Below are 9,373 nucleotides of genomic sequence, written 5' to 3'. Positions count from 1 at the left end.
TCATGAATAAAGCTCAATCGTAATCTGTCATACGCCTTTTCGAAATCAATTTTAATAGCCATGATGCCGGACTGCCCCTTCTTCTTGTGCATAGAATGTATGACTTCTTGGAATATCACTATATTATCAGTTGTTTGTCGACCCGGAACGAATCCACTCTGAGTTTCAGAGATGATTCGAGGTAGCACCTTCTTAATACGGTTGGCAAGTGTTTTACTAATGATTTTGGATGCGACATTACACAAGCTAATGGGTCGGAATTAAGTGATGTATTCCGGAGCATTTACTTTAGGTATAAGCACAAGGTGTGTATCGTTCAGACCTTCTGGCATACCCTTACCTTCAAGGGCCTTAATAACCAAGTCACACAGAGATGTCTCGACTAAATTCCAGTTCTTTTGATAAAGTAAGGCTTGGAATCCGCCAGGTCCCGGGGCTTCTCGATTTCTGCTTTGTTAAACGGTCTTGTTAGCCACCCCCAATCTTTCGTATTAAAGTCTTAAAATATGTTCCAAGGAAGACGGTCATTAGCTCCTGGACACGGCTCATCCGAGTAAAGGACTTTGAAGTAATTCACAACAATACTCTTGACTATTAGAGGTTCATCTGTCCACTCCCCAATATCATCCTTCAGAGTAGTGATTTTATTTCTCCATCTTCGAACAAGGGTTCTAACGTGGAAATAGGCTGTATTACGATCTCCATCTCTTATAAATTCCCGTCTAGATTTTTGGTACCAAAGAAGCTCTTCTCTGGCAAGGATCTCGTCCAATTCTTTCCTTAACTGGGCTTCTAATTTTATTAAATTACTTCTCCTCCCAAGGATAGCTCTCATTGGCACCCTTCGATGCATGCCATAAGTATCCTCTTTTGCTTAAAAATGTCTCCAAAAACTTCATGATTCCAGGTTTGTAATTTTTGGGACAGTACCTCAAGACGAGAAGTAAAACACCCCTCTTCAGGCCAACTATTGTCGACAAAATCCTTGAAGTTCTCATGGGTTAACCAGCAAGCTTGAAACCGAAAAGGTCTATTAATATTATTAAGCGAGACGAAGCCATTTGGAGAAATGAAGAGCGGGCAGTGGTCGGACTGAATGGCAGGTATATGACGAACCATGGCGTCCTCGAACATTGCACCCTAATCAGCATTACAAAGTGCTCTATACAACCTCGTACTTTGGCGAGTTTCTACTGAGTTACCTCGCGCCCATGTATGAGATGGTCCAGTGCAAGCTAGCTCAATAAATTCACAATTCTAAATCCAATTATCAAAGTTTTCACACCGTCTAGCCATATTATAATCCCCTCTATGCCTTTTACTAAGAGAGCGGGTTTCATTAAAATCGCCTGCTATAATCCATGGCCTATTGTTCTGTCGAGCAAATCGTTCCAGTTCCAACCCAAGTTCTCTTCGATTGGATGGGCCTGGGCTAGCATACACGGCAGAGAAGAACCAATGGAGTTCACCATTACGAGAAATTTTTACTGTAATATATTGTTGATGCTCTGTTATTGGGGTAACTATGACAATATTCTTTTTCCAGTAAAGCCAAATACCGCCACTGAATCCAATAACATTAACACGAGATTGCCCATCATAGCCTAAAATCATTCCCATCTTAATAGCATGATCTTCTCCCATATGCGTCTCAACGAGGCCTAACACCATGGGTTTATAAGTTCTTACGACTTCCTTAATAGCACTAATTTTCCTCTTGTTACCAGTACCTTGGACGTTCCATATCATGTATGTGATATGGGGTAGGTTGGGGGTCAAATGCGGGATTCGTGTACTCATTAAAATAGGTAGATAATTTAAAGAAGATAGATAGGCTCTTTTTTCTAATTGAAGAATTCTGTCAATAATCCATGGTATCGACAGTTCCATTTATAGATTCAAAGGAATGTCCCTCGCTAGCTCGATCTTGACGTCCATTACTGGACACTTCGAGACTATTATACCCATATATGGTGCTGTCATCTCCGGCCAAGTCGATATCGTCACTTTCTGAGATGGTGGTATTACCTCGATCTGGGGGTTCTGAGGAAGACACCTCGGTTGAGGCATAGGGCGGTCGAGATAAGAGAAGTATGGATGAGGGTTTCTCGAGTTGATCAACAGGTCGAGCATGGTTGGCTTGTGAAGGAGTGACTAGAGAAGAGGCAAAAGTCCGGTATTGGGAAAGAGGCATGGTTGTCTTGTGAAGGAGTGACTAGAGAAGAGGCAGAGTCCGGTATTGGGGAAGAGGCGGAGTTTTGTTTGAGTGCGTTAGCTGATTTTTTCGTATAAATTGGAATATTGATAATATCGTTTAAAGCTTGGCTGGGATTGTTGGAGTTACTAGGAAGATTCGTTGAATTAAAACCTGACCGGACATTAAGATTTTTGGCTATACTTTTGGAAGGAATATTTTTAGAATTGACCTGAGATGGTAATTTATTAGGGCGCTTACTAGGGATTGGGATTTTTTGCTTAAAATTGGAAATATGGGAATGATTATGTGGGGAAGGAATATTGCTAACTGTGGAAGGCTTAGGTAAATTATTCGGGATTGGTGGGATTTCCATATTTGCAGGATTTCTCGAGAAGATATCGAATCTTGACCCGTTGACTTTTGAAGATTGACCGAAATTGAACACCGGAGTAGGGTTGACACGATTCCGGTTCTGCTTGCTCGGGGTGGCAACGGGTCTTTTTCTGGGTGGCTTTTTCACCATCATCCAATCCCCGAAATCTGATTCCTCTTTTGGTTTTAGACCAGCTTCAAATGAATTTTCATTTGTGTGAGTACGACTGATTTCATGGGAATGATTCTAGCCATCGAGTTCCATGCTAGCTTCCTTTGGTGTGTCTTTTGGGCACTCCTCTGTTTAATGCCCAAGACAACCACATTTGAAACAAATCATCTTCAACCCCTCATACTGTATTCGATAGACTTTACCATACAGGCGAAATTTCAATAACAAAGGCTTAGAAATATCAGCTTCGACACTTAGACGTGTGAATTGACCTCTTTTAGCATTAGCCGTATTTTTATCAATATGAACTACTTCTCCGACCTTCGAGCCTATTTTCCTTAGGAATGTCTCGTTGATATATTGGACGGGAAGGTTTGGGATCCGAATCCAAGCTGACAGCTTCTTGATATAATCCTCCGAGGGAACGAAATTTGGAAACCACTTCTTGATCGTTAGATAATGATCATCGATCATCCAAGGGCCCTGAGTCACGACAAATTCATAATCTTGTTTTGACGAGAATCGAGCCACATAGTACGACCCGGTTAAATCAGTGAGGGTGAGTTTGCCTTTGATCGACCATTTCGCCTCGAGTTTTCTCATTAGCGAGAGATACCCTATGTTTTTATCAAACATTTTTATAATTCACGGATAATAGCCTTCTCCTTTTTTGTAAGACATATTCTTGGACAGGTTTCTTTATCATCATCCACTTCATCCTCCTTATCATCTTCAGAATCAAAGTCGAGTTCATCTAAAGACAGAACGTCTACATCGCTCAGATTTGACCCAAACCCTTGTACTGTATCCCTAAATGAAAGAGGTGGTTTAGAATTCTCCTTCGGGTTGATATTAGTCCTTGCGTTGGTACTAGGATTAGATGGACTTAAGACAATCGGATCTGAAGAGTTGAATTCGACTATATGCGTCGTTTTCCTTTTCGCATTTTTTGGAAGAGGTGGGAACAATGCATTCGAGGCCTCATGCTCATGACTTGGCAAATTTTGTCCTGTGACGGCGGGATTGGTCTCCGGCGGGAGACCATTATTGGGTTCAAGCATTCAAAAAATTTTAGAGAGAGAAAATTTTAGTTGAAAGGGTGATATATACTTAAGAGAATAATTGATTTAAATCTGTAAATGAAGTAATGATAGCCATATGTGAGAGTTGTGAGCACGGTATTGAATGCGATGTGACATTGATAGTCAAGGTGCAAATTAAAAAAACCTTAGTTTGATTGATCAAGGCTTCCACCACAATAGAGTTGGCATTGGGCCATGCTGGGCCGACCCGCATGTCGGTCCATCGGGCCTTCCCCAAAAAAGGCCCGGCCCATGCATGTATATTGGGCTAGTCGTGTCGTGTCGTGCCTGGCCCACTCACCCCAACCCCGTCGTGGCTCGTTCCTGGCACACCCATTTTTGTGCTCGGGTTGTGCCTAGCCCATGGGCTAATCGTGTCTTGCACGTAGACCGACCCATAAAACTTATGTTTTTATTTTCTTTTGTTTTTTTAAAAAAATTGTTTTATAATTGTTATATTTTTAGTACTTTTTGTTTAATAACTTGAGTATTTCTAATTGAGTAATAATATAAGATTATAAGATGAGTAGAAGAATGATTTATGAGAAAAACGGCGAGAATTGATTGGTATTTATAGAGTTAGTGGAGAAAAAAATAATAAAACAAAGCCTAAGTAACGGCTACATTCCAGCGGCAGGCAACGACAACATTACAACAGTCACAAATTTATGGGCTAAAAATCGGGCCGCGCCCTGCCTGGTTCGTGTCGGTTCGTCCGTGCTTGGGCTGTGCTCGTGCCTGGGCACGGGAATTTCACAAATCACAGTCTCAGATTGACTCCAACCCGCTCGTGTTGTGCCCGTGCCAGTGGTACTATTCATCTGGGCCATGTTATCCCCGTGTCGGAGTCGTGCCGCCCGCCCTGGCCCGGCCCGAATTGCCATCTCTACTCCACAACACCAGGAACGGGTATTTTGACTTTGGTTCGGGGTTGCCGGTTTTCTAAATTATTGTTTTTTTTCTAATTCAAATATTGAACTGGCTATAAGGTATACTAGAAAAAAAATCGAAAAATTTAACTTAACAATTTCGAAATCGTAACAGCTAGAAAGGGCGAGTGCCCCTGTTAGGAAGCTACTCTGCTAGCCTCCCTAATTCCACCCCTCGATGAAGACTAAAAAGGGTATATAAATTCGGTGTGAATCCTAGCTTTCGATAATATTAAGATCCGACATAGATTTATAGAAATAACTCTAGATTTTATGTTTGTCCTTAATACTATTTTTTTTCAAAAGAATTATAAAAGTAACATGAATTGATGACATTGGAAATGAGAGAGATGGATATGATTAACCAAAGATCCTAAATATTGCAAGGGCAATAATAATTTTTAGTTTTGGGTTTGTTAACAAAAACTCTTTTGTTTTTTCAATTTTTCTTTTCTATTTTTTCGCATTTTGAGGTGTGCGTTTATTTATGGACGGTTCTAAAGAATGATTCATGTCAGTCGACCCCAAATTATTTTGAGATTAAGGCTCTGTTGTTGTTGTTGTTGTTGTTGTTGTTGTTGGTTTTTAACAAGAACTTTGAAATTAAAGTTTTACATTTGGGTGTATTTGAGTTTGTCAAAAGTTCAAAATAGGAACTTGGTTTTACCTTAGATTATTGTAAACAGTAAAATAGATTAGTAGATTAATAGGAAAACAAAATTAGTATTAGGTTCCAAATAAGAACAAAGTAAAAAGTTCTTAAACTTTAAAAACTTGATGAAAAATAATAATTATAACTCGAACATAAATCGTATGTATTCCCTCGAACTTTATTTGTTTTTGAGCATATGTGTATTTTTTCTGAACTTATTATCTCAAAATTTATTTGTTTTTGAGCATATGTGTATTTTTTCTGAGCTAATTAAAGTTTATAAGTTAGATTTTATTTTTTTTCTATCAAAACACACATTTAACAAAGCTTATATATGATGTTTTTAAGTTTTATTGTAATTTTTGAGCTTAATGTTTAAGTGAATGAAGTCAGAAATTTTATTGTAAAACTCATAATTTTTAAAACAAAACTCAAAAACTTTATTATAATGCTCAGAAACTATACAACTGGTGGTAATACACCGATGCATAATCAACTTAACAACCTCTTCTTTGTATAGTGACACGAGTATGATCCTCTTCTTTGTATAGTGGCACGAGTACCTTTTATCAACAATTGACACTTTCGAAATATTGAAAGCAATTAATTGCTACCCCTCAGTGTTTTATTTTTATTTACTTGGGGGACTACATCAATATCACATATTCACAATAGGTAATTAGTTTATTTTAAAATGGAGGTATTCATTTTATAATTAAAACATGTCAAGTTTTACTTTCTTTTTTAAATTATTTGGTTAAATTATCTATTTTTGTCCTTAATTAAATAAATGAGTAATATTCACCTTCCGTTAAAATTATTTGTTTATTTGTCAAAATAGCTCTCACAAACAATAAAAAAAACAAATAACTGAGACAAACGTTTTAATATAAAACTGATAACTCAATCTTAAATAAGAAATTGCGCACAATCAATATATAACTATTTATCTATATTATTAAAGGAAGCTTTTTTCGAGTGATTATAGATTCTCCAACTTTTATGGACTACCTATCTATAAATAAAATAAATAATGCATGGATTTTAATATAAAAGATACGGAGTAATATTTAGTACATGTTCGGTGAAGAAAGAGTTACTATCTTTCTCAAATACAAGTCTTATTTAGAGTTTGTATGAGTTACAAACTCACTCACAACTCCATATATATAATATATGGATTAAGGTCAATAGGTCATGTTAGCATCGAGCAGTAAAAAAGACAATTTCCTTATTTGCATCACCTAATAATAAATACAAAACATTATGGTTGTTTTTTTGTAATACCCGTCCTTTTAAGGACTCGTTGATTGTCGTTGACTGACCTTAGACACATGTCTAGACCTTTGAAGGCCTTACGAAGTTGTAGATACCCAGTATCTGCTGAGACTCCAACAAACACCCGATGATTATCGGACTACAACATGTTTTGGAATCGCGGCGTTTGATCGACAGTTTGTGTACAACTTTGCGTCGGAAAACTTAAAACGATTTCGAAAATAAGACATTTTAAAACATTTCAAAAATACCTGGAGTGTTTAATGCACGACGACGAGGTCGCAATGACACTAACTAGAGTCAAAACCGACACCGGACCAAAAACCGACTCAAAAATTCAAATCCCGACTCCAACAACGAGTCAAACCGAGTCAACCACCAAAAACAAAACATTTCAAACCTTCTACCTTAAGTTTTCCCGGATTTATGTTTGGTCAAGTACCAAACATATGACTACAAAACCTAGGATAGAACAAATCATGATTGCATTTGTGTGAAAGCGACAACACACCTCGAAGACCCGCGGCATGGCTCGCTCCTCTTTTAGCAGCCCAGGTGGCCACGTCGCTCAAAACTCACACAACCACTCATTTCCCTATAAATACCCCTCAAATGCCCCCCATTTGAGACTTACGCGAGTGTCCGCCCCCTCTTTTCTCCCTTAAAATTCTCGACTCGACTTCTTAAGTCACAATCCGACGCGTATTTACGACCTACCGATCGTAAATACAAGCCTTACACATTGTTTGGTACCGTCATCGTGCATTAAATCACTTGACCGACCACTTCGATCACTACACAACACCATCACTAATCTTAAAACACTCTTTTTACTTACCAAAACGGTTTTAAACCGAGTTTTTTCCGACCAAACGAGTTGTTACACTTACGTCGGTCACTCGCCATAACCAAACATGTAAGTATGAGGGTGTAAAAATCCTCTTTTTTGTCATGTTTTCATTTGTTTCATGACTATAACATGCTAAAACGTGCATAACATGAACCAAAATATGGGATAAACGAGCCAAAACCGATTTTTGGCCTGAGGCAGAAGCCCCTTGGTTCGCCGGCTTGCCCGCGCCTAAATGGGGTCTTCAGGTCAGAGATCAACCGTGTTTGTTCTCGTCTTTCCCCTTTAATTCGTTTTCATATTTGTAATCGGTTTTTACCATTTCAAATATTTTCAAACCCTTTTTATTTTATTTCATTTGTTTTAACTATAAAACATTTTTCACCCTTGGTTCCATATACCATGACGGTTAAATCCGTGTTTCGGTGATAATATTTGGTTAATGACATTTAAAAGGTATTTAAAACCTTTTATTTCATTTCTTTACATTTTTGGGAGGTATTTTAAAGCCTTTCATCATTTCTTTACATTTTCGAAACAAACATATTAGTCCCCAACACAAAGTCATCCTTGGTTCTACATACCATGCCGGATTTTAACCCGGGTACGATGATGAGTATCGACTAATTATATTCAAATGAACTTAAAACAATTAGTTCATAATTATTTTCAAAACTATTCATGTCAAGCTTGTCAAGTCGAACCCGACACCGAATATTATCAAAATAATGATGATTATTCGAGTCTAGTTCTTCAAATCAACAAATGCGGTCTAAACGACCCTTTCAAACCAAATCGGGTTCAAATACCCATTTCTCAACACGTTTTATAATGTTTTCAAAAGGTCAGAACACGGCATATAACCGTAGGCTGTTCCGCGCCTCAAGCAGGCCTTTTCTTTCTCATTTTCAAAACCAGGGGGAGGCCCCTTGTATCGCCAGCTGGCTCGCGCCTCATGTAGCCGTCTGGTACAGGGCCTGATCCCTTTCCAGCATTAGTCTAGGACGATCCCGACTCCGGTTAGCCCGGATATAGGACGGATAAGACGTTTATTCGTTCGTTCAAAATCATATTTGCAAAATGCCTTACTAAGACAAATGGATCACGTTATGCACCCTAAACCTAATACGGTAAATGGATGTTTAATTTCCGTCTTGCATGCAAATCAATCATTAATCTAACTCGACATCTTATACTTGATACTTGGATTAAATCAACCGACTTAGAAAGCTCTCACATGTTAGGTTTAAATTATTGGATGCGCATTCATGCATTTAAACCGTTTTATCAACTTTTGCATTCAACCAACCAAGATCGATCAGTAGAGGCCGCTACCGCGGGCGGGATTGGGTGTCTGATTAAAGGGCTTCCCAATACGTACCTTCATCTCTTACTCAGAAACTTTGGATAGTGGACGACCTTATCCAGGGCGTACGAGAGTCATTCTAGAGATAGGATGCTAAAGAGGGACGATTTCCTTATCTTTAGTACCTATGTCAAACACTGCTTTGTGCTTCGATTTGACCGAGGCATAAAGTGGAATTCGAACGGGCTCCAAGCATCCCACAAATGCTTGGTGGCGACTCCAAACATCTCTAATCATTTCGAGACCCTTACCAAGACGAAACCGACCGATCTAAAACGATCCGGTTGAAAGCATTTTTACGCCGCCGAGTGTGGCTTTCAATAGACCGCTGCATGTCCATAGATTGGCTTGGCGTGCAGGTGGCCCGTGACTACGGACCGGTAGGTGGCCCGAAATCCACAAACCGAGGCGTGGCCCATGTCCATAGATTTGGCGACTCCGCTGGGGAAAACTTGGACACTTACGTCTTTGTGAT

General features: G+C 38.9%; 2 protein-coding genes across 2 annotated transcripts; both read right to left on the bottom strand.

Annotated features, from left to right (window-relative positions):
* Nucleotides 1–1,257: 1,257 nt before the first annotated feature.
* LOC141620362 (uncharacterized) lies at nt 1,258–1,749 on the bottom strand. The gene has a single exon (XM_074437256.1). It carries the CDS (start codon nt 1,747–1,749, stop codon nt 1,258–1,260), a length of 492 nt encoding a protein of 163 aa, XP_074293357.1.
* A 1,124-nt stretch (nt 1,750–2,873) lies between these two features.
* Nucleotides 2,874–3,377, bottom strand: LOC141620361 (uncharacterized). The gene has a single exon (XM_074437255.1). It carries the CDS (start codon nt 3,375–3,377, stop codon nt 2,874–2,876), a length of 504 nt encoding a protein of 167 aa, XP_074293356.1.
* Nucleotides 3,378–9,373: the final 5,996 nt, after the last annotated feature.

The sequence above is a fragment of the Silene latifolia genome, chromosome X (genome assembly GCF_048544455.1).
Source record: "Silene latifolia isolate original U9 population chromosome X, ASM4854445v1, whole genome shotgun sequence".
In the NCBI taxonomy this organism is placed as follows: Eukaryota; Viridiplantae; Streptophyta; class Magnoliopsida; order Caryophyllales; family Caryophyllaceae; genus Silene; species Silene latifolia.
This window is presented reverse-complemented; position numbering and strand designations above follow the sequence as displayed.